The sequence below is a fragment of the Pocillopora damicornis genome, chromosome 2, assembly GCF_964200805.1.
Source record: "Pocillopora damicornis chromosome 2, jaPocDami1.2, whole genome shotgun sequence".
Taxonomy (NCBI): Eukaryota; Metazoa; Cnidaria; class Anthozoa; order Scleractinia; family Pocilloporidae; genus Pocillopora; species Pocillopora damicornis.
Window position 1 is genome coordinate 35,288,962 of NC_142671.1, and position 25,411 is coordinate 35,314,372.

At 40.2% G+C, this 25,411-nt stretch overlaps 2 protein-coding genes, 1 long non-coding RNA gene and 1 pseudogene across 4 annotated transcripts; all 4 read right to left on the reverse strand.

The window, feature by feature from the left end:
- Positions 1-1,916: 1,916 nt before the first annotated feature.
- Positions 1,917-3,672, reverse strand: LOC149051038 (uncharacterized; annotated as a pseudogene).
- Positions 3,673-6,564: 2,892 nt separating this feature from the next.
- On the reverse strand, positions 6,565-12,324 carry LOC149051039 (tetratricopeptide repeat protein 28-like). Its single transcript, XM_089193664.1, has 3 exons — positions 11,929-12,324; positions 8,534-10,461; positions 6,565-8,032 (listed from the first exon to the last, which is right to left on the reverse strand). The coding sequence occupies exons 1-3, from the start codon at positions 12,322-12,324 to the stop codon at positions 7,978-7,980; spliced, it is 2,379 nt and encodes a 792-aa protein (XP_089049790.1). The 3' UTR covers positions 6,565-7,977.
- Positions 12,325-14,119: 1,795 nt separating this feature from the next.
- Positions 14,120-20,598, reverse strand: LOC149051040 (uncharacterized). Of its 2 annotated transcripts, none has more exons than XR_016183959.1 (4): positions 20,517-20,598; positions 17,209-17,293; positions 16,454-16,538; positions 14,120-14,188 (listed from the first exon to the last, which is right to left on the reverse strand). It is a non-coding gene; the product is annotated as an uncharacterized LOC149051040 (long non-coding RNA). The 2 variants fall into 2 exon arrangements; XR_016183960.1 differs by lacking the exon at positions 20,517-20,598 and adding an exon at positions 18,255-18,368.
- A 1,368-nt stretch (positions 20,599-21,966) lies between these two features.
- On the reverse strand, positions 21,967-24,350 carry LOC113686357 (uncharacterized). The gene has a single exon (XM_089197440.1). It carries the CDS (start codon positions 24,335-24,337, stop codon positions 23,000-23,002), a length of 1,338 nt encoding a protein of 445 aa, XP_089053566.1. The 5' UTR covers positions 24,338-24,350; the 3' UTR covers positions 21,967-22,999.
- Positions 24,351-25,411: the final 1,061 nt, after the last annotated feature.

Genomic DNA, 25,411 nt, shown 5'->3' on the forward strand with positions numbered 1-25,411 from the left:
CATTACGTTTCATGGCGATTTTCCAAGTCGCCGATCAAATGACCACCGGAAATCTCGTAAAAATTCTTGCCTTTCCTACGAGTCGGCAAACTTCAATGGGTTTGAAAAAAAGCCACCAAAGCTAGTACCTCAAGCGAATCCGAAAGCCACAATTAATTTCTGCCGATGAGAGGGAGGTTGCTGCCACTCCTTTAAAAGATCTGTCAATTCGGAAACGGTCAGCGCGCTCTATTTTCATTTCTCCCGAAAGCACAAAATAAATGATTATTCATAATCTTACAAGCTTTCCTTTGTTAAATGCTCCAGACAATGAATTGATTTCAACCTTGAAAATACGAAGTATTCAGCTACACGTTGCCCCGCTGCCTATTCAAATTTAATTATCCATGTGCGTGTAAGCTGGCGCCCGTGAAAGCCGGCGCCCGTGAAACCCGGTCAGACTTCCGTACGGTTGTTTCAACTAGGATATTTTTCTATGTAGATTTGAGGTTGGGATTTATCTCCAGGAAAAAAAAAACTGAGATCGAGTGCTGAAGACTCCCTTTGAAGTTACTGTTACTGTAGAGACGGTGTCGAAACGTCCCCAAGAACCCCTCCCGTCGGTGAACATATACCGCAGGTGTCACGTCTCGTGGAAAAGCAAAAGATTATTTCATGAGAGCATAACTCTGTCTTATAACAGGTATAACAGCGATGGCAAAGCAAGCCAAAAGCGGCAGAGAACACTACAAACCACAATGGACAAACAAAGAGTGAGTAAGTTCTATTATCCTTATAATTACGCGTAGAATGTTCATATCTCGAAATATTTCGCGTTGTAGATCGACCATATTTCTTTCCCCGTACTATTCCTTACAGCGTGTTCAAATTCTCAACGTAACTTAACCCCGCGTCACAAAGCGCGTAACGCTTTCATTGATTTTAAAATCGTTTGCTTTTCTCGAGACGTAAGCTTGGAACCGGAAATTCGCTGTTGCTTCCTTAGTTTCCTAGAAATGCATTGTTTGCCTGTATTAATCACCGGCAAGACAAATGATACTTAGTTCGTCTGCAGCTCTACTGGCCTTAATCCATCTTTCATTCGATTTTTCTCCAAGCCCAGGCAATTTTCGACGACGTACCAAAGGATATATGCTCAAGGTCTTTCGATTCACTATTTATTTGAGTACCCGAGGTCCTAAAGGTAAAATAAGCACGTATCATGTCCACTTAGCCGATTCCTGCAACCGACCAGTAAATATGTCAAGGCCACAAGAAATTACAAAGAGTGTCGTCTGAACCATTAACCAAAATAATTTTAAAGCAAGCGCACACGCCGAAAACTTTGCAGTAAATTGAATAATTTTCTAAAACTCGAAGCCACGTGAGAAGCTAAATCATGAAAAGATCGTCTTAAATTTCACTTCAATTTAAAAAGCACAATATTTTCAACTGAAGAGCTGTTTACAGTGTTCGCATGGCGAAATTAGCTCGAGGAAATGAAATTCCATGCTGTACCCGCAATATTACTCTGTAAAACTGAATTCTGACAACAGCCTACGCAGAACACAAGTATAGATTAATGGAATGAAGCAGAATTATAGAAGACTATAGCTGATTGCGAAAATCAAAGAGGCCTCGTATAGCTACTTTTAAACTCACGGTATCGTGACATCCTTCCCCGGTTGAATTATGATCATGTTCTCCAGTTATAATATAGACTTAGTTCCATTAAATCATATATAATAAACGGTGTACAAGGTCTGAACGACTTTGTGTTTTCAAAGCATGATGTGTTTCAATGTTCTATCTAATACCTTTAACACTGCGCTGTTCAAAAGCACATTGCGAATTGCACCTTATCGTGAGCGTACAAACTGATACAAATTTTGAAATCCCCCTTGTGAAACCTCTGAAAACCCCTATTAGACGCTCGATAAACCGAAGAACTTAATCTATCTTCTTGAAAGACGCAAGTATCTTTTTAGTAAAGCAATTTGTTCATCATCATGACCAACACAGCGATGGTTCCAAACAAGAAAACTTTACCTCTTGAGATCTCTGCAGCACCATTCAATTGGGTGCTGTTGCAGGCTATATCAGAACATAGAGCCAAGGTCTTCCCCCAGTTTGGAGGCTTGTGTGACACTGCCAGTGTCTGGATGCTGGTGCAGTCTTTATCAGAACACGACGCCAATTCAAGCTCTTCACCCAGACACTGTGTCCATCCACTTTCAAAGGTAGCGCTCCCTGTTTTACAGCTGAGGCAAATTCATTGATACGCTTGTTGAAGTGGACGGATGGAGTGGATGTGATGGCGATGCCCAGGGCTTTCTTATCAGCTAATAAGACGACAATTTCCAGGTTTTCTGGATCTTCAACTCTCCCAGTATAGGCAAGCCAGTCCATTACATCTGAGTTCCACTTCAAGGCACTCGCAATGGCTGAGCCAACTCCATCTGCGAATCGACTTTGAGCATCAGATTTAGGAAGGAATTTAGGAATTTATTTTTATTAACCAACAGATTTAGGAAGATTATCAGTTGAGCGCCTCGATCGCAGAAAAAACTTTTTAATCTTCAGCTTGGTAACTCTGACTGGGCCCTCTTTCAGTTCTCTGTAACATTTCTTGATGTTAGCAGACAATCCACATTTCTCTCCTATGTTCCACATTCCCTTGAGAGATTCCCAGAGTGTGTCGACTTTGACAAAGGAACCCTTGATGGTCCAAAATATCTGGAAGTAATCAGAGCAGTCGAGATCACAGACGGACGACACACCATTTCCTGGATTCACCTAACATGGTGTATGAGAGGCAAACGCTTTTTCTCGTATCTCCTCGCGGGTTGGATCGTCGACCCATGGCCGCAATAGTGGCACCAGTGAGACTTGAAGGCATTTGCGAACTTCATTAACCCAGTTTCGCCCGATTGGACTGAACTTTCCAAAGTTTTGGTCATACAGCTTGCAAAAATGTTCAGCGTATTTGACTGCATATCCATTACTTGTAGCTTCACAGGGATACCTCCTCTCCAGGCAGTTGCGATACCAATCACAGGAATCCCCTGGTGGACTATAGCACTCCGGAGGAAGTAATGTGGTAGGTGTGAGAGTGTTTGGATTTGAGGCTGGATTGCTGGGAGTACAGTAACAATCACTCGTCACCGATCCATAGTTCTTGTTATGCACTTCAAGCATACATTGATACCAGCAGTAGGTTGCAGTTCGGTCTATACACTGATGTTTTTGGTTTCTCTTTTGCTTCATGTAAGCATCCGTTACGCACGTCCCCCACTGGTATTCGTTATTGTACGACCTTAATTGAATGCATTCAACAGTTCCAGCGGGTCCAGACCACTTGTCACACTGGGCGGCCCATCCCAACTCCACCACTAGCAATAGCATAAACGTAAGAGATAGCATCGTTCAAAGCTGCAACCTGGGAAATGAAATTAGATCATTTTAAGATTTAGTATCCATTCACATATCTGCAGTGCGGAAAAGAATACAGTAGCAGCCCGCTAACTCGAACACTCATGAGAAACGGAAGATGGTTCGAATTATTTGTATTTTTTATGATTAATGTGGAATAATGTTTTTACCATTCTCACACAAACAACAGTAATTTCGGTACATTTAGTTTGTTCTAGTAAAGGCAGCCCAGGCTCCAACTGTTAGATGATCATCTTGCGAAATAAGAGTCATGGCAAAAATATAGGAGTTTGTATAGGAATATTTACGACTGCTCTTAGAAAGTAAAAATACATAAAAATTCTCAATAAAGATATCTTACCTTACTTTCACAGTGCATCGGTTATTGTCTCACCGCTAATTTTGCTGTAACGAGGCCATTTTTGCGAGTTATCCATGGGAAGTCCGACTAAACCGAGTTCGAGTTAGCTGATAATAAATGACTGGAAAAATGGGGTAAACCCTGAGGAAATCTGATCTTATTTGAGATAGCAGGGGATTCGTGTTAACCGTGCTCGAATTAGTGGGGCTCGACTGTATTACTATAGTTACCATCCCTGCTCCGGTCACCCACTTTATCCCGCCAATGGAGTCGTAGAACACTAGCAACTAACGAAAACGAAACTAACAACTGCGGCTAATTTATAGGCAGCCTACACGGATAGCCTACCCGGTTTTAAGCTTGTGCGCATCTGCCCGTCTACGATTAATAAAGATGACCTTGCGCCTCTTTTTCTCCCTTCAGAAAGAAGCTTGGGTTGTATGAAGTTGGCGGGCCGCTCAATACATTTTGTCCTTTGTTTTCTCGATCAAAATAATTTGCGCCCTTGTAGATCGCAGAAGAAGCAGTGGAATACGAATACTTTTCACATAATGACCAAATGGCGTTTGAGTAAGTTTTCTTGGAAAGAAGCCTGATAAGCTAGTGAGCAGTCAAGCATGCTATGTAAATTACCTACCTGATGCGGGTTGAAGAATGCCAATTACAAGACACCAGGAAAGAAATCTATACCAGGAAAACTTGTTCACATGCATCGTAGCGTTGAAAGAGAGGTTTTCCTTCCACGAGACGGGCATTTATAGTTCTCATTAATTTTTCGACAATTTATCGCCAATTGTACTTCGAGTTTTCTATAATCTTAACAGCAAACAGGGACCTTGTGAATGATTTATAGCACACGTCCCGCGGTGAAATTAAATTAAAACAAAAGGCTTTTCTCTGTTGTGCCTCACCTCTTTGTAAGAAATTAACTGCAAGGGACATAACGATTTCCTGAAGTTACAAACTCGTAACTCTGAGTTGAAGTACGGAAGCAAATTATATTCATAAAATCAATTCATCGAATAGGAAATGACTGACGTGTAATTTTATAAAAATCTCAATGACTGACGTGTAATTTTATAAAATCTCAAGAATGTCAACCAGCTCTTGCAAAGCCTCGGATCCTAAATTCACCTTATAATGAAAAAATAAAAATTAGAAATGTCACACCTTCAGTAATCATCATTTCAGATATGACGTTGATGTTACATTTGATACCAGCATAGGGGCGTTACTTTAAGTGACACTACTTTTCAGATGAACAAGGGAAGTTCTTTTCGCTCCCTACAACAGCTTCTTTCATCTGTGCAAACAAATCTTGAAATGTCTGGCGATCACAGCGTAGGAGCCATCGGGCCAATTTTTGACCCCAATGCACAAGTTGGTTCACAGGACTCACAAATTGCAGGCGGGCTACCGGGCGCGAAGCCCTACCGAACATTCGTTTGGGTGGACGACATTGCGTAAACAAGTCAAAACCAAACTCTTGCCCCAGATGGCAAAAAGGTCAAGTTCGACCAGAGGCTTTGCGGAGACGCCATGGTGGCGCACCTAAAACGGGAAATTCCCGAAATCACGGCGACCAGGTGAGTAAGACAGTTTTCCACGAATATGGTCTACATTCTTTCCGCACCGCACCAGCTTAGACCGTTAAATGGCGAGCGTGAAAATGGTGACTAAATTCTAGTTTCATACACTTTTCTGCGCAAAATATTTTTTATTCACTGAATCAGCTGGTTGTTCTGGACCGATGTTTCTGGAGCAGCGCTAATCGCGCGTTTTTATGTTGTGAATTCCACAGAGATTCCACCGCAAATCAACGAAAAAACGATAATTTATTCAAACCGTGCGTTCGGTCAAAACAACCGCGTACGATCAAGACAATAATATACAATGATATTTTCACATCTTAAGGGCACAAAAAGTTCAAAGTTCGGGCAAACAGTTCAAGGAATTGTTGAGTTTGTAGTGCTTTTTACAGTGTTTTCGTTGTTAGAACTGTTTTTCAGCTGCTGCATTATTGGCGAAAGAAAACCTACTTGAAACGCCGGCCATTGTTTCGCTCGCAAATTTTCAGCGTATCCAAATGTTGCGACATCCGAGGCTCGCATTTGATTGGCTATCTGCGAGTTTCTTTGATTATTGACAAATCAGAATGTCTGGTTTGTTACTTCTTTTCACTGAATTAACCCTGAAAGCTGCATTTATCTTAACCAATCCGAACTGAGTAATTTTTTCATGTACATTATTAGGAACAGTAATGAGCCACGATCTTGAAGTTGGGGCAAAATAGAGGAACTAAAAAATTCTCCCATAATCAAGTTGTATGGATCGAAGAAAGTGGTTAATAAAAATAAATTTTCTCTCCCTCCCTCTCTCTCTCCCTCTCCCTCCCCCCCTCTCTCCCTCTCTCTCCCCCTCTCTCCCCCCTCTCTCTCTCCCCCTCTCTCTCCCCCTCTCCCTCTCCTCTCTCTCCCCCCTCTCTCTCCCCCTTCTCTCTCCCCCCTCTCTCTCTCTCCCCTCTCTCCCCCCCTCTCTCTCCCTCCTCTCTCCCCCCTCTCTCTCTCCCCCTCTCTCTCCCCCCTCTCCTTCTCCTCCCTCATCCCCCCTCTCTCTCCCCCTTCTCTCTCCCCCCCTCTCTCTCCCCCTTCTCTCTCCCCCTCTCTCTCCCCCTTCTCTCTCCCCCCCTCTCTCTCCCCCTTCTCTCTCCCCCTCTCTCTCCCCCTCTCTCTTAAGGTAAAGTAAGTTTATTTTTGTTTCTAATTAGACCACATAGACAATAGACCACGAAATAACTACGTGTGAGTTTATTTCAGACAAATAGGAATTTTTTCCCCTGTCTTTTAACTAAACTAATGCGTTATTTTCGTTCTATTTGAGCTTAGGGCTTTTTTTCTTCAACAAAAATGAAAAGTTACATAGTGTCCCACCTAAACTCACCCAGCCAAAAAAATAACTCTTGCATGCATCGCATGCCTATGATTTTACTGTTTGTTCAGTCCACTGTTTCTTCTTTTAACTTTGTTTGTTGCGATTATATTGAGAACTTTTTTTTTTCCACTGCTCTGTTTGGTAGTTTTGTTCAGTTTTATCTTGCGCATGGCTCGTTCTCTCCTCCGATTAAATATTTCATTTAAATCTTGCACAATGCTTTCCTCGTCTCTGTTTGATTTCCAAGTTAATATCTACATCACTGTTTGTTTTAACTTAAATTTGTTTCCTATTTTAGAATCTAGCCCTCTGTTCTTTTCCTTAACCCTTTAACTCCCATGAGTGACCAAGACAGAATTTCTCCTTACAATATCAACACGGAATCAAGCAGACAAGTGAGGAGAATAAATAAGAAAACTCAATTAGGGAACTACGGGCTGATCCAAGACCAAATTCTCCAAATTGAAATCATACGTGTTTTATAGCAGACAATAGGGAGAATTTCTAACGAGATCATGGGAGTTAAAGGGTTAATTCTGGCTGATTGTCAAGTTCACATCCTGCGAACTGTTCGCACTCTTCTGTTTGACGTTACTATCTCGCGCAATGTTTTCTCCTAATTTTATCTCAATAATTCGCTCACCGTTTCTCTTCTCTATTTGTTAAAACTTTTCTTTTAGTATGTTACACTCTGTTTGTTTCCTTGTCCACTTAACTTTTTGATTAATATGTAGCGCCCTGTTCACAACACTGTTTGATTTTTGCGGTAATTCTCAAGCATTTTTATCATCTCTGTCTGATTTTTACATAATTACCTTCTCTTTTTTTATTATGTCTTCAGTATCTCGACACTTTTTGTTCCCTCTTCTGTTAGTTTATTATTATGTCCTGCACCTGTGAACAGTCTTAATCACTCTTCGATGATCACGTGCGCGTGCAGCGGGAGAATTGAAAACAGAATAGTAATGATTTGAATCAAGGATTAATTTTGAGTTTTGACGAAGCTTTGCTAACATTCTGTCATTTTTATACATTGAGCTAATATTCTGCGTTCAGTTTTCCCATCTCAATTTATTGTAGTTCCCTTTGATTGTATACTTAATAGATTAAACGACTTAATTGCAGGTTTCGTCGTCGCCTTTTGATTAGGCCCTTTCTACAAAAGCACGCAAAATCTACTACTTGACTAAATAAAAAAATTAAAAATGTCTTCGCAAAGTAATACCAGTGTCCATTGAACGACAACGTTTAGGAAGAAGAATCTTTGTGCAGGATCAGTAGTCACTCTGTTTCTTCTCCGCCTCGTTGTTGTCCTCCTCGAGTTCTTTCCTGAAAAAAAACATAAATTTGTCACTATTTCAGCTTTAAAGTAAACGGAACAGATTTCCAATTAAATAAATTACTTTCTTCTTCAATGCCATTGGCTATGATTACCCAAACTTGTCGAACATACCATGCTTGATACCAAAGTGACTTTAAGATTGTCAGTTTATTGTAATTTTTGCTGATTTTTTACAGTAAAGTTAAATTTTTCAGCTTCTCAAGTTACTTTCATCGTCATGGCCGCTAGTATCGCATCGACCATGAGTAATTATTTCTGAGTATATTGCATACAAATGAAACGCTCATTCAACGCAAATTTTGGAGAACCTTCAGTGAAAATATTCCGGCTCCGAGCGCTAGATAAAATCAAGTTCTTTTTCTTGGCATTTAATGGATGAAAGACGAAGACAAAGAAAAACAAAAAAATTAGAACAACTGAGTGAACTGAACAATTTAAGTGTACTAATCGGTGTATCGTAGAAAATTGCTCATTATAATCCGACTTACCCTTTTTTCATAAAATCAAATGTCACGTTATCCCCCATCAACACAAACGGAGCCCATTGGGAAGGTTTGGAAAATCCATTGCTTCTCAACCATTGAACAGCCTGGTGAAGAGATTCACTAGCACTTTCTCCACGCACAAGGTGTTTATAAAATTGTTTCATGAGCTTCGCCGTTGCTTTGTCTTCTATAGCCCACGATGCTACCAACACCGAACGTGCACCAGATGCTAAGAATGCCCGAGCGATTCCAATAACTCCTTCTTTTTTAACCAACCCACGCCCACTGTGACAGCAGCTGAGTACTACCAGTTTAGCTCGCACTTGAACTCCTTCAATGTCGGATATTTTCAGGAGGTAGTCTTCCTCTTGTGGAGTACTGTTAGTAGTACATTTAGGAGAGAGGGCAATCTCTCCTCTTTCGGCATCTCCATGTGCGGCAACATGTATCAAACTCACTGAAGGTATTGCTTGAAGAACCGCCTGCTTTGTTGCGCGACTTCCCAATAAAGGCTGAACACCCAGCAGTTGACCAACTATCTCTGCTTCCTTACTTGCACAGAACAATGGTGTAATGTCAGTGAGACGTCCATTGTATTGTACTTTGCCAACCGTAGGATCACCCACGACCAGTCCGCCAGTTTGACTGTGATAGTCTGCTGGACATTCTTGAATGAGCCGGAGAGTTGTCAGTGAAGGGACGATGCGTATTCTGTACTTCTCCGATAAATACTTTCCGGCTTGTTCATCACGCATGGCAGCAAATGGGACTCGGTACGAAAACCTATCCGGTACAATGATGATTTCGGGCTCTGTGAGTAAATCTGCCACAGGTGCGACGATCCATTCGTAGCACAAATGATGGCTTCTTCCGGTATCTTTGGTTTCGTCACCTCGCAAATTTGCTTGGCTCTCTTCGTGAAGAGATGTCGTCACGTTGTCATCCAACGATCGGTCTTCGCAGTTCGCTGTGGGTAAAACACCAAAGCATTCGGCGCTCTTTTTGAAAACTCCTTCCACTTCGCAAACGCGCTCAGCAATAAGAGTGTCTATTTTCACTTGGTCTGTTTTCCGAAAGAAAATGTCTCCATTTGCTTTCAATACCCAGAGAAGAACTCGCCGATCTTCATACGAAATGTACAAAAAAACACAGTTACTTTCTCTTCTCGCGATGTTTTCAATCCCGAACCATGATTGTGGATCAGCTGAGATGTGGCTTGCAGCAGAGTACTTGTCTGCCATGAATTCTGCGAGGACTCTTGCTCGTCCCAGCTCCTCAACATAGAGAGCATCTCGAAATTTTCCGGTATCGCAAAGGAGGCGAGTGAGTAACTTGAAGGGAAAAGTACCATATTGCTCTAACAGAGAAATTTCAAATCCACTGTTTCCTTTCTGCAGAGTTCTGATTTGTTCATATTTTTCAATACATAGGAGAAGATATTCCATTGCCTCCACAGCCTCTAACTGCAATAACTTTAACACTGTAATACCGAGAAGGCTTCCAAACTCAGTCGATTTGTGTCCAATTTCGCTGCTCATGGAATAAGCTTTCTGTAAATAATATGTTGCCTTATCATATTCACCAAACGATAGGGATAGACATCCAACGTGTAGGTATTGTTTTGCTTTGCACCCTCTATTACCACATTCTCTGCTGATTGTAAGCGCCTTCTCACAATGTTCTTTTGCCTTCTGACTGTCATTTACAGAATGATAGACATGTGCCAAACCTACAATAGCCTTGGCTTCCAGTTCTCTGTCACCAATTGCAATACTGACGTCGACTGCTTTGTCAAAATGTTCTTTAGCTTGAAGATTTTTTTCAAGATTGCTGTACACCGTTCCAAGATTGAAGTATGCTGAACCTTCTGCTCTTCTGTTACCAATTTCTATCGCGATGGCAAGTGCTTTCTCGTGATATTCTTTCGCATTCTGATATTCGCCAAGGGAATGTAACACACTTCCGAGGTTCCCGTATGTTGTTCCTTCTACTCCTCTGTCACCAATTTCTATCGCGATGGCAAGTGCTTTCTCGTGATATTCTTTAGCATTCTGATATTCGCAAAGGGAATCAAACACACCTCCGAGGTTCCCGTATGTTCTTCCTTCTCCGTTTCTGTCGCCAATTTCTATCGCGATGGCAAGTGCTTTCTCCTGATATTCTTTAGCATTCTGATATTCGCCAAGGGAATGAAACACACTTCCGAGGTTCCCGTATGATCTTCCTTCTCTGTTTCTGTCGCCAATTTCTATCGCGATGGCAAGTGCTTTCTCGTGATATTCTTTAGTATTCTGATATTCGCCAAGGGAATCAAACACACTTCCAAGGTTCATATATGTTCCTCCTTCTATTTTCCTGTTGCCAATTTCTATCGCGATGGCCAGTGCTTTCTCGTGATATTCTTTAGCATTCTGATATTCACCATAGGAATGAAACACATTTCCGAGGTTCCCGTATGTTGTTCCTTCTCCTCCTCTGTCGCCAATTTCTATCGCAATGGCAAGAGCTTTCTCGTGATATTTTAAAGCATTCTGATATTCGCCAAGGGAGTCAAACACACATCCAAGGTAATTGTATCTTGTTGCTTCTCCTCCTCTGTCGCCAATTTCTATCGCGATGGCAAGTGCTTTCTCCAAATATTCTTTAGCATCCTGATATTCGCCAAGGGAATGAAACACATTTCCGAGGTTCCCGTATGTTGTTCCTTCTCCTCCTCTGTCGCCAATTTCTATCGCGATGGCAAGTGCTTTCTCCAAATATTCTTTAGCATTCTGATATTCGCCAAGGGAATGAAACACACTTCCGAGGTTCCCGTATGTTGTTCTTTCTCCTCCTCTGTCGCCAATTTCTATCACGATGGCAAGTGCTTTCTTGTGATATTCTTTAGCATTCTGATATTCGCCAAGGGAATGAAACACACTTCCGAGGTTCCCGTATGTTGTTCCTTCTCCTCCCCTGTCGCCAATTTCTATCGCGATGGCCAGTGCTTTCTCGTGATATTCTTTAGCATTCTGATATTCGCCAAGGGAATGAAACACACTTCCGAGGTTCCCGTATGTTGTTCCTTCTACTCCCCTGTCGCCAATTTCTATCGCGATGGCAAGTGCTTTCTCGTGATATTCTTTAGCATTCTGATATTCGCCAAGGAAATAAAACACACTTCCGAGGTTCCCGTATGTTGTTCCTTCTCCTCCCCTGTCGCCAATTGCTATCGCGATGGCAAGTGCTTTCTCGTGATATTCTTTAGCATTCTGATATTCGCCAAGGAAACAAAACACACTTCCGAGGTTCCCGTATGTTGTTGTTTCTTCTTCTCTGTCGCCAATTTCTATCGCGATGGCAAGAGCTTTCTTGAGATATTCTTTAGCCTTCTGATATTTACTGAGGCTTGCACAGACACTTCCAAGTCTCCCATGAGCCAGTGCTTCTTCTCTTTTGTGACCAATTGTTTTCATGATGGTGAGTGCGCATTTAAAGAGTAGCTTTGCCTCTATAAACCGGCTTTGTGATATATATATGTCTCCCACTTCCATGATTAGACTCCAAGCATGGTTAAATGTGTCAAGAAGTTTGGTGGCATGTCTTTCCGCATCTGTGTAACCAGAGATGGCGTAGTACGCATTGAATAGTAAATCGGAGATATCAAGGTGACTACCAGAGTCAAGGTTTTGAAGTAGAATTACACATTCCTTACATAACTCAATCGCTTGTAGGCCACGATCAGTGTTCAGAAGAAATATGACGACATTTAAACCTATCTGGACTGATTTTAGGATTTCTGCAGCGTCACTCATTACGGCTTTCTCCTGTTTGTTGTCGTAGGAAAGAATCAACAAAAAAAGGAAGCTTAAAAAAAGAAACACTGATAAATGTTCGAGTTTATAAAGTGTTTTAGGGAATTTGTGGTTGTCTTCCTTCTTCCTCTCTAAAGATATCTGAGCGTAACATTCCTTTTTCACTTTTTTTTCAGACCAGTCACATGCGTATCATCTGGGTTCAAATTACAACAATCGTAGAGGGGATTTTGGATGCAGCTATCAAAAAAGTTTCACCAGTAGAACAGCGGTTAATTTACCAATCGTGATATTTTTGGATTCACTCGTGACGAGTAAATGTGAAACGTAAATTTTACAGAAAGGCGAGCGTGATTACTGAGTTTATGAACCAATGAGGAGCGTGATTTGCCTCCTGAAATATACGTGACTCGTCAATTTCTTCTTCCATTTTGTGAAAACATCAAACTTACTCAGCTCTGATTTCCATTGTTATTTGTTTCAAAATCGAGGCAAATCAATATCTTCAATCGATCCGGAGATATCCATCTACGTGACGTAGATCTAGTTTCGTTGCGCGGTGGAAAAATTTGATGGACATAAATTCAACAAGAAAAAAATCACATTCTACAATTAAAAGAAGTATAAAACTATTCAATTGTGCCCAGATGAAGATATTTGTACAAAATTTGTGTTGGTTTTTCTAACCGTTTGTCTCATAAAGATCAAGCCGCCATGTCAGTCTCAGAAACTCGCTTAGTTAATTTGAGATGAAGAAATTAGACTTATGAAAGTGTTGTCAATGATTAACCACCCATCAATTATTTTGAAAAAGAAATTTTTTGATTTAATACAGCATAAATTTTGGAAAAGAGCAAAGATTCTACCCAGCGTTTCAACTGCTTACAAAATGCTTTGTTTTTCAGGCGAGGGAAAATCTTTCAACTTCATTCAATTACATACGCGTTACTTCAGTAAGTCATATACCAACTTCTCCGAATTCTTTGTTTCGTAAAATAATAAAGTGAATTTCATTAATGGAAAATGAAACTGAGGAAGCAATAAAAATGCAGAAATTAAAAGAAAACGAACAGCTCACCTTTTGGAAACAGAACATGCCTGTTATATTAGTGTCTGATAGTGTGGCTAATGAAAACAAATATAAGAAAATGAAATGAGACTTTCCCAGACAAACAAACGTAAATGCAAACGTTTTACTCGCACAGTTGGTAAGAAGTCATCATCAAAATAAAAAAAAATTGAACCTAAGATGGAAGAAAGATTGTTTTCTAAGTTGCTCATAAGATTCATCAAATAACATACGGGATCTTCTTTGTTTCAATCATCTCAGAAGTGATGAACTTGTAGTTTCTCCTTACAACATCAATATACACTTAATGTATAGTCCCGAGGGGAACATTTAGTTTTGTTTTACCGAGAGTCCAACAGGAAAACAAAACTAACTAGTTTCCTGAGGGGACCATACATCAAATGCTTTGTTATATATTTAGACTTTCCCTTCCACAATCATTTGGCAAAATCATGCTGTTGTATTCCGCGCGCAGGCAACAACCGCAAAATTGTATCCCGGTCGAGATACCGTGATTGAATTTGATCAGGGGCACGCGACCAAGAATCAACCAATCACATTGCTCGTTTTGTTTAGGGAAAGTCTAATAGTATAACAATATACCATATAGCAATGCTAAAAGTAAACAGACTCATCATTCAGAGGGTGTTATCTTCATGAGTAGCAAGTTTCCATCCAAAACATGTTAACTCATAATGTTTATGAAATAAATTTTTAGCCGCTCACCTTCCGTGAAATCTAAAAGATCTTTAGATAGTTAAGAGACCAAAACCACGAAACTGATATAAAATCTCTCTGCAAAGCAATGAAGAATGCAAAGAGCTACTGTAAGATTGAGTATGAAAATTATCGGTTAAAATTTATCATTATAAATGTAATAAGGATGGAACTTGCATTACAGCTTGCCCATAAGAGATCTCAATAAATACTGAAGCTCACATATCATTTTAATTTTGCTTTGCTCGGTTTTAAAGCCATCAAGTTACAGAAATGAGGAACATGTTGTTTCTCTTTCCAATATCAACATATTATTCAGTGAACAAGCGACGAAAATACTTATCAGCTGAGGGTTTTTTCTTTATACAACATTAAATTCTCCCTACTGACAAGCATGGTAATGTGAGGAAGCCAGAAGGAAGAGTTGCTGATGAGATCATAAATTTAAAAGGTGCGGACATTAAATATTCTGCGATCCAAACCAAAAATTGATTCAAATTTGGTAGTTCTCCACAAATATTATTAGTTTCCTTGGAATTACAACTCTTTCTTATCACTGATTTTGCTACATTCAAACCAGAATATATTTTTTCGAAGCAGGAAAAGAATAACTATTATTATAAATTTAGTTTTTTTGCCGGTAACCCTTTCGAAAGTAAACACCCTTTGTTTGGGTGATGAGACCAAAAGTGGCGACAAACAGAGATAAATGCAAGCAGCTCGTGTGAGAACAAAGTGCTGAGTTTGATCGGTCTAAGAGAAGAAACTAGGAACTGCAGTTGATAATCTCTTGGTGTGAGAGATATCAATATGACTCTCTGTTTCGCCCATAGTATCGTTGAAAAAACATTGAAGCGCTTCTCTTTCCACATCAAAAATCGCTGTCCTTGAAATCTGTTTCTGTCGCCTGATTTGAGCAGGCGCCGAGAACATTTTTTAAATAAAAAAAATAGAGAGAAAGATGGGACTGTAAATTGATATTTTCTTTATTTTTGCCGCTTACCCTTGAACAAAGAGTTTTATCTAGTTTCGTATTCTGATCGTATGACTGACGACGCAGAGAGTAAAAAACTAAAATAACGCTTTCCTTGCAAAACAGAGATAAATGACAATCTGACAAGAGTGAAAAATAAGGTAACAGCTTCATCGGTGAAACAAAGAATCGTTTAGAAACTCTAAAATAGAACTACGTCGCTTTCTAACTTCCCCGTAGTCTAAAAAACATGGCATCTTCATATTCTCTTCTTTTTTTTTAAAGATTTCAGATTTAAAAATCTGATTTTCCGGTTCATTCTTCGCGTATCTGCTTTTACTCTTTCACTCCCAGACTATAACACCAAAGAATTGTTTAACGTGCAATTTCTCCATACAGTATCGATATATTCTTCAGCTAACAGTTTTGGAGAATAAAAAAACTTATCAGCTGGACTGTGTCATATTGAAGCAACACTTCTTTCTCTAAAAATATTTACTGTGATATTTGTAGAGGTAATCACATGATTGTGATTGCGAGTGCAATTTGGAATAAATAAGCACGAGTAAATTTTTTTAAAGACTTACAAATTAACAAGTGCTTGTTTATTCCAACATGTTAATTATATACATGGAAAAATACAAGATGGCTTATCATAATTAAGCATAAGCAAAGCGTGCGCATCAAGTGCAATAATAATTTATTCAAACCGTGCGTTCGGTCAAAACAACCGCGTACGATCAAAACAATGATATACAATGATATTTTCACATCTTTAAGGCACAAAAAAATTAAAAGTCCGGCTAAACAGTTCAAAGAATTATTCAGGCTGTGTCCGAATCACTTTCGATGAAATGGAATGGTCGTTTCCGAGGTTTAACCATGCTTGTTTTTAATTTCGGCGTTACATCGCTCGAGCAAAGTGTTAAGCTGGGTCGGCTCGTAATTTTCGATTTCCTTGGCAATTCGCTTCTCTAAAGACCACTTTTTCCAAATCGACAACCAAAAAGTAGTGCTTTTTACAGTGTTTTCGTTGTTTGAGCTGTTTTTCAGCTGCGGTGGCGAAAGAAAACCTACTTAAAACGTCGGCCATTGTTTCGCTCGCAAATTTTCACATTTGCAAATATTATTGCGACATCCAAAGCTCGCATTTGATTATTGACCAATCAAAATGTCTGAGTTGTTTCTTTCTTTGCACTGAATTAACCCTCCTCTTCACTGAATTAATTCTCTTCTGCACTGAATTAACTGAAAACTGCATTTATCTTAACCAATCAGAACTGATTAATTTTTCCATGTATATTATCAGTTACAAAACATTTCAGTTTTGTAAAGCGGAAATGAATGTATATATATTTTTTACCGCTAACCTTTTCCACGAGACGCTTGTATTGTTTGATATTCTAGTCGTATGACTGATGAAACCAAAAGCAAGAAACCGAAATAAGACTTCCCCTGCAAAACGAAGATAAATGCAAATAGCTACTGTAAGAAAGACGTGAAAGCTTCTGTAAAATAGAAGTAAAATGGGTGAATAAAAAATTTATGAATCGAAGAGGGAAAAACGGTTACCAATTATAAAGTTGAGCTCGATTTGTACTGAACACAAAAAAGAGGCCGTTTAGGAACCTGAAAATCAATCGCTCATCATCCTTTCTATAAATTAAGCACACAGGGTTGAATTATCAAACAGACTGGATTTCCCTCGAATTTGTTTGAAATTTAGCCTGAATACTGTGCGATTTGTATCTACTCTGCGTTACAACTGACACTGAAAAACGTTAAGCTACTTATGAAGACCAAGGAAACATTATTAGAAGAGCCAGTTCAAACGAAGATTTTATGGGAAGATGCAACACTTCATTCTCCAAAAATATTTCCTGAGATATTTGTTACATTTGCAAAGGAGACTTAGTAAGATATGGAAGTTACAGGCCTAAAATTGAACTCATCATTTTATTTTGCAGACTTTGATCAGCTGAAGTCAAGTTTTAAGCAACAAATCTTTGCCAAAATCTAAGACTATTTCGAGGTTAAATCCTCTGGCTTTGAATGTCCAGTGCAAAAAATTTCGGTTTTGTGAAGCGGGAAAGATTGTTTCTAAATTTATTTTTTTACTACTAACCTTTTACACAAGAAGCTTGTCTTGTTTGATATTCCAGTAGTATGACTGATGAAACCAAAAGCAAGAAACCGAAATAAGACTTCCCCTGCAAAACAAAGACAAATGCAAATAGTTATTGTAAGAAAGACGTGAAAGCTTCTGTAAAATAGAAGTAAAATGGGTGAATAAAAAATTTATGAATCGAAGAGGGAAAAACGGTTTCCAAGCCGGTATAAAGATCGAACTCGACTTGTACAGAACACAAAAAAGGCCGTTCGGGAACCTGAGAATCAATCGCTCATCGTCTTCTCCATAAATTAAGCACACAAGGTTAAATTATCAAACAGACTAGATTTCCTCGCCTTGAATTCATTTGAAATTTAGTAGTGCCGTGCGATTTGTATATACTCTGCGTTACAACTGACACTGAAAAACGTTAAGCTACCTAGGACGGCCAAGGAAACAACATTAGACGAGCTGGTCCAAACGGAGGCTTTATGAGAAGAAGAATTTCTGCTCATTTGATGAACATATTCATGAAAAAAATTTCAATTTCGAATGGCCTTATTTCACCCATTGATTACATTGGGAACACTAAAAACGGTTACCATCTTTCTGAATCTTAAAACTTGTTTTGCCGAAGATAACTGACTCCCCGCGTAAAACGTAATGTGTAAATCATGTTGGCATTTGTAAACTTCTCATGACCGTTAGGGCACAGATTGATCATGTCTATTTGATTAAATTCACACAAGCGGTTTGATTGTTAACAACTGATGGATAGCTATGAATGAAACGAATTTGACTCAACACGGCAGAAGTACCGATGTTAATGCGTCAGACATTTTGTATTCAAGGGGTATACAAAGAAAAGTTTGAAAAGAGATGGAGTTTATTAAAAACGACGTCCTTATATGACAATTCATATCGTGTAAGAATATTAATCAATATAATAATGGTCTATGTAAGAGCAGCTCTGATTATAAAGGCGCTGGAATATGAATTGGAAAATCGATGAGAGGTTGCATTAACACATCAGCACATTAACAATTAAATATCGTACTTACCTCGACTCTAACTCCGAACGCTTTATTGCTTTGTGTAGTGAAGCAGCCAAACTTAGAATTAGAATTAGCAGTATGTGTCTATTTTAAGGTTACTGGCGCGTGGTGAATCTAAGCCCATCCCTAAGGGGCCGAGACTGAGTATGCATTGTAAGACAAGTCGGGGAGAGGCTTGGGGGGAATCTGGCACTAATTATCAGTACCAAAGTCCAGACAGACTTCTCGCTGGCTCATGTTCCTGAAGACCTCATACGTTCGCGCGGGCGAAGAAGCGCTCGTGACCAAATGCTAATAATGAGGTCCCGCATGCTAGCGTATCCTCCCTCCTAGCCTTTGTTCACTACCGTCACGCAACGGGAGGAGAGAGAGCGTGTTGCGTGACGAGACCAAACAATAGCTCTGAAGGAGACAACAGCGAGTGTTGCACCAATGCAGTTTATTTTTGCTTACAATTATCACGACAACAAAGATATAGACTGCAAAAGACCTGTGCCTGAGTTTATTTGGAATGAATTGAAAGGGCTTTTTTTCGCTCTCCATTAGACGATATTTTCGTTGGAATCTTTTGATAGTAATGATTTTTTTTCTTGCTTGCATGCGTTGCATGCCTATGTTTACATACTGCGTGGCCAAGAGAAGAAGAATCTCGTTTTAATGCGTCGTTTAACGTAACGCTTGATGCCATAAACGATCTGTCAGCCTGCAGGCTTGTCCTCTTTAGCTACACGTTGCCCCGTTGCCTATTCAAATTTGATTATTCGTGCGCGTGTAAGCTGGCGCCAGTGAAACCCGGTCAGACTTCCGAACGGCTGTTTCAACTAGGGTATTTTTCTATGTAGATTTGAGGTTGTGATTTATCTCCAGGAAAAAAAAACTGAGATCGAGTGCTGAAGATTCCCTTTGATGTTACTGTTACTGTAGAGACGGTGTCGAAACGTTCCCAAGAACCCCTCCCATCTGTGAACATATACCGCAGGTGTCACGTCTCGTGGAAAAGCAAAAGATTATTTCACGAGAGCATAACTCTGTCTTATAACAGGAGTGACAGCGATGGAAAAGCAAGCCAAAAGCAGCAGAGAACACCACAAACCACAATGGACAAACAAAGAGCGAGTAAGTTCTATTATCCTTACGAGTAGAATGTTCATATCCCGAAATATTTCGTGTTGTAGATCGACCATATTTCTTTCCCATACTATTCCCTACAGCGTGTTCAAATTCTCAACGTAACTTAACCCCGCTTTTTCTAGTTTCCTAGAAATGCATTGTTTGCCTGTATTAATCTCAGGCAAGACAAATGATATCTAGTTCGTCTGCAGCTCTACTGGCTTTAATCCATCTCTCATTCGATTTTTCTCCAAGCCCAGGTACCTAATATATTAACCGTGTTACCACTTAACAAAAGTGTAGAAAGCGAGGTAATTTTCGACGACGTACCAAAGGATATATGCTCAGGGTCTTACTTTCACTGTTTTATTTGAATTTATTTGAATACCCGAGGTCTTAAAGATAAAATAATTAATAATAAGCCACGTGAGAAGCTAAACCATGAAAAGATCGTCTTAAATTTCACTGCAATTTAAAAAGCACAATATTTTTAACTGTTTACAGTGTTCGCTTGGCGAAATTAGCTCGAGGAAATGAAATTCCTCGCTGCACCCGCAATATTACTTTGTAAAACTGAATTCTGACAACAGCCCACGCAGAACACAAGTATAGATTGATGAAATGAAGCAGAATTATAAAAGACTGTGGCTGATTGCGAAAAGCAAAGAGGACTGGTGTAGCTACTTTTAAACTAACGGTATGGTGACATCCTTCCCCGGTTGAATTATGATCATGTTCTCCAGCTATAATATAGACTTAGTTTCATAAAACCATATATAATAGGCGGTGTACAAGGTCTGAACGACCCTGTGTTTTCAAAGCATGATGTGTTTTAATGTTCTATGTGGTACCTTCAACACTGTGCTGTTCAAAAGCACATTGCGAATTGCACCTTATCGTGAGGGTGCAAACTGATATAAATTTTGAAATCCCCCTTGTGAAACCCCCGAAAACCCCTATTAGAATGGCTTGATCTACGAGACACTTTATAGGGAAAGAAATGAAGATTGGTCGTCGATCCAAAGCAAAATCCTTTTTGCAAGCCGTCGCCTCCAAATAGCATTAAGTATCCTTCTAAGCGTGTCAGGCCGCTTAGCTTACATCCACTGCTAACCAAATTGAAATCATCTCGCTTATATTTTATCTAACACTACTTACCGAATTAGCTTTTACAATTAATCCAAAGGACGCACGGTGACTTTGCCAACGTCGATCGTCTCTGGTAAAGTTTGGAGTGAGCAATGGCTCTTCTTGGAATCAATAATTAACAAAGGCGTGTCTACGTCTGTGGGGGTGGGGGTGGGGACATGGGGGGGGGGAAGCCTGGTACACAAGCTATCTTTTCTAATTTATCTCAGATAGCGAATCATTTACAGTTGCAGAGGCATATTACTTGTAAGAAACAAAGACGGATTGTTTCTTTGCGACTGCTTTTGCCTTAGGTAGGAAGTAAGCAGCTCATAAACCCTTGAACCCACTTCTGTGATTATTTATGGTGAAATGGCAGCTTATTTTTCAGTTTCCCAGAAAGACAAACATTGTCTTTGAGTGTTTGCTTTTCTCTCAAGAATGATTGGCTCGTGATGATGTTTTAATCCGCATAAATCTCTTATTCAATTCACAATCCCCGAAGACTCTCTCTTTTTTTTTACTGAGTACCTGAAGCTGTTATGGTGAATTTCATCCATAATCTAGTCATTAATACTTAGATACTGTTGAGGAAAGGCAATGATTTGTTAAAAATTTCAACGCCTTGCCCAGCAATGATTAATACCAGACGATAGCGATCATTTAATCCAAGATATGCCTACGAAACAGGCATAATTTTTTAGCGTTTTTCAGTCGAATGAAGGCAAGCGAGAGGCGACGCGAAGTGCGAGTCAAGCGCGAGGCAGCGCGAAGTGCGAGTCACGCGCAAGGTGAAGGCGGCGCGAAATGTGAGTCACGCTTTGGGGGAGGAGCGCATAGATATTCCCGCGAAGAGGCCCTCGTCATCAGTGCTACAGGATGCATCTTTCGCCTTCCGCGGGAAAGTTTGAGTTGAGTCGAGAAGAGGTTTACCGAGGGTCTGGCAATAATATGCAGACCTCTGACCGGCTCGTGTTACTCAAGGCATAATACTTTCCCGCGGGCGAAGAAAAGCTCGTGCCAAGCCCCTAATAGCGAATAATGCCTTATTCAAACTGACATTTCATGTACACGCTTTGTCGTGATGACTACGCCTTGATGGTGAAGTGTTCCGCTCATGAAGTATTCTACCGGCATTAAACAGCACGAATGGTAATACCGGTTGTTTTATGGTTGATTCATATAAAAGGGGGGTATTACAAGATTGTTTGGTTTTATCAACTGAGTTGGTGATGTAATCCATCCACCATAAAGAGTTTATTGGACGTGTCGAGCGTTGGTCCTTCATCAGAGCGTCTGCTAACATCTGACACAGCATAACGAAAAAAACCAGCAAATATAAGCAAACAGCAGTCAATAACAAGCCTGCCTACTCCGTAGAATATCGAAAACGTCGGAAAATGATCTTGGCCAATATCCTGGGCAGTGTTGAGGAGGAGCGTTCTTGACAACGAGGGGTGCACAACGAACTCATTCACAATTTTATAATGCTTACTTGTTTTTAATGGTTAACCATAGTTGTAACAGTCTAAGAGGCCTATATAATAGCGTTTGTTTTTTTCACTGTATTTGAATAAGAATATTCGAAATACCGAAGTCGTTAGAGTTACATTCCTAAACTGGATCTAAAAAAGCAACTTAGACCGAAAATCGTGACTACATGTGTGTAATCGGGTATAAGAAGATTATATTACTTCAAAGAATTGAAGCCCTATATAATGTTCATAAACTAATCATGCTAAAAGTGAGACTGTTTTACTCACTTTTTATCAGGGAAACAACGGTGCCCTTTCTATTTGTCTTTCCAATGGGGAGAATATAAGAGACACTAATTTTATCGAATAATAGGCTACCGTAACTTGTTAGTAACCTTTCATAAAACGTCTCATATCTACTTCGCAAATAGACTCTACTCTACCTTTAGCAACGCGTAATATTGGTGTAACTACTATCCAATGAAATATAATGAGATTCTGCACTTGATCATCTATCATCTATATTCTATGGCTTCGAAAAACTCAGTTAATTTAAGGGCATGTTTCACACTGAAGTCTATTTATGGTAAAAACAACACCGACAGATTTGAAATCTACAAAAAAAATGCAACTCGTTGGTTTACCACTATATTTAAAATGCTCTTTTTCGTAAGCTTTGAAAAACAACAGCTATTTTGTGGTCCAGAATTGACTGGTGATTTAGGTCCTGGTTTTTGATTCAGTGATGCGGGAAGGTTGTCTGGAGGGTTCAGCACCGTGACCACGCCCAACATGCTAAAGTTAAAGATCGCTATGATTGTCGCAAGCATTGCAGGAGTAAAACTAGCGAGGTGTGCGTTTTAGTGAAGCTTTCTGACAAAAGATAGGGACTCGAAATGTTTCAGCTCGAAGGCATTACGCAAAAAGCCCAGCGTGAGACAGACCATAAGAGCAACTGTTACGCATGATAAGTCTATGTTCTTACGCTCGATAAACAGAAAAACTAAATCTACCTTCTTGACAGATGCGAGTATCTTTTTAGTAAAGCAGTTTGTCCATCATCATGACCAACACAGCGATGGTTCCGCACAAGACAAATTTACTACCTGAGATTCCCACCGCACCATTCCAGTTTGGAGGCTTGTCTGACACCGCCAGTATCTGGGTGCTGTTGCAGGCTTTATCAGAACACGAGGCTAAGCTCTTCACCCAGACATTGTGTCCATCCACTTTCAAAGGTAGCACTCCCTGTTTTACAGCTGAGGCAAACTCCTCGATGGTCTGGTTGAAGTTGACGGATGGAGAGGATGTGATGACGATACCCAAGGCTTTCTTATCAGCTAATAAGACGACAATTTCCAGGTTTTCGGGATCTTCAACTCTCCCAGTGTAGGCAAGCCAGTCCATTACATCTGAGTTCCACTTCAAGGCACTCGCAATGGCTGAGCCAACTCCGTCTGCGAATCGACTTTGAGCATCAGATTTAGGAAGATTATCAGTTGAGCGCCTCGATCGCAGCAAAAACTTTTTAATCTTCAGCTTGATCACTCTGACTGGGCCATCTTTCAGCTCTCTGTAGCATTTCTTGATAATGGCAGACCGTCCACATTTCGCTCCTATGTTCCAGATTCCTTTGAGAGATTCCCAGAGTGTGTCGACTTTGACAAAGGAACCTTTGATGGTCCAAAAGATCTGGTAATAATCGGAGCAGTCGAGATCACAGACGGACGGCACACCATTTCCTGGAGCCAGGTAACATGGTGTATGAGAGGCAAACGCTCTTTCTCGTATCTCTTTACAGGTTGGATCGACCCATGGCCGCAATAGTGGCACCAGTGAGACTTGGAGGCATTTACGAACTCCGTTAACCCAGTTTTGCCCGATTTGACTGAACTTTTCCAAATTTTCGCTATACAGCTTGCAAAAATGTTCAGCGTATTTGATTGCATATCCATTACTTGTAGCTTCACAGGGATACTTTCTCTCCAAGCAGTTGCGATACCAATCACATGAATCCCCTGGTGGACTATAGCACTCTGGAGGCAGTAATGTGGTAGGTGTGAGAGTGTTTGGATATGAGGTTGGATTGCTGGGAGTACAGGAACAATCACTCGTCACTGATCCAGCTTCCTTGCTATGCACTTCAAGCATACACTGATACCAGCAGTAAGTCGCAAATCGGTCTTCACAGACGTGTTTTTGGTTGCTCTTTTGCTTGATGTATGCATCCGTCAAGCACGTCGCCCACTGGTATTCGTTATTGTAGCGGTGTATTTGAATGCAATAAACAGTTCCAGCGGGTCCAGACCTCTTGTCACACTTGGCGGCCCATCCCGACTCAACCACAAGCAATAGCATAAACGTAAGAGCTAGCATCGTTCAAAGCTGGAACCTGGGAATGTAATTAGGCCATTTAAAGATTGAATATCTATTCATACATTTGTGGTGCGAAAACGAATACAGTAGAAGCCCGCTAACTCGAACTCCCAAGAGTAACGAAAAATGATTCAAGTTGAGGGGAGGGGGGGAGGGGCTCCAGTTAGCTTGTTTTGAAAATCAGTTATCCTTTTGATGATTTATGGAATCGTGTTTTTAACATTCTTGCTGAAACAACCGTTATTTCCGTATATATAGTTTGTTTTAAATGAGCCTTTTGATGAGAACGTTTCGTTTGGGAAGTTAAGCTAAATTACGTTTTCACTATTGTTATCACGTTTGTATCAAACGTGAATTTTATTGGAACGTATCAATCAGCTATGTTGTGACACTTTAAAGTTCGAAATATTAGCGCACATTTGAGCCTGGGAAAATTAAAGTTAGTCTGAGTTGATGGAGAGTCCGACTTAACCGAGTGAAAGGACTGGAAACTTGTGGGGTAAATGCCTGAGGAAATCGGATCTTATTTGAGATAGCTGGGATTCGAGTTAACCGTCTTCCCGTTAGCAGGGCTCTACTGTATTACTATATTTTTGCTGCTAACAGTGATTTTAGAAACCTCCAACATTTCTACACTGTTATTATAGCTCAAGCACTGTTTGTTACATATGGATATGTTACTGTGTTTCATATCACTCTTTAGACCCGATGGTACTTTGCCATTTGTTCAGACACCTAATGGCAACAACATATCAAGAAATGGCCCATTGTTCCGGGTCAACTTTTCCAAACAAAAGTCCTGAGTAATTGGTAGTCCTGAGGGACTTTGGCCGAAGGGAGGCGGAAAAGCTCGTTACTGATCGAGAAAATTATCGGAGTGGCAATTTTGCTGCACTGGGGGAGTGGGTAGTGTAAATATGAACTAGTAAATCAATCTCCATCGGTGTACCCAGGGGTAGACTTGACCCTCGTTTAGCGCATTGAGCCAAAGGTTCGCAAATTCAGAAATAATTAAATTTCTCCGTATTGCAGTGACTCATTTAAACCACCTCTCTCTATATGTAAGTCAAGTCG

What these genes read in the sequence shown, in the direction of transcription:
- LOC149051039 (XM_089193664.1), bottom strand. Translation starts at nt 12,324, where the DNA reads ATGAGTGACGCTGCAGAAATCCTAAAATCAGTCCAGATAGGTTTAAAT. An exon ending in CTCATGGGAGACTTGGAAGT is followed by an intron (nt 10,462 to 11,928) that starts GTCTGTGCAAGC and finishes GGCGAATATCAG; the next exon opens with AATGCGAAAGAATATCACGA. An exon ending in TTTGATTTTATGAAAAAAGG is followed by an intron (nt 8,033 to 8,533) that starts GTAAGTCGGATT and finishes GTTTTTTTTCAG; the next exon opens with GAAAGAACTCGAGGAGGACA.
- LOC113686357 (XM_089197440.1), bottom strand. Translation starts at nt 24,337, where the DNA reads ATGCTAGCTCTTACGTTTATGCTATTGCTTGTGGTTGAGTCGGGATGG.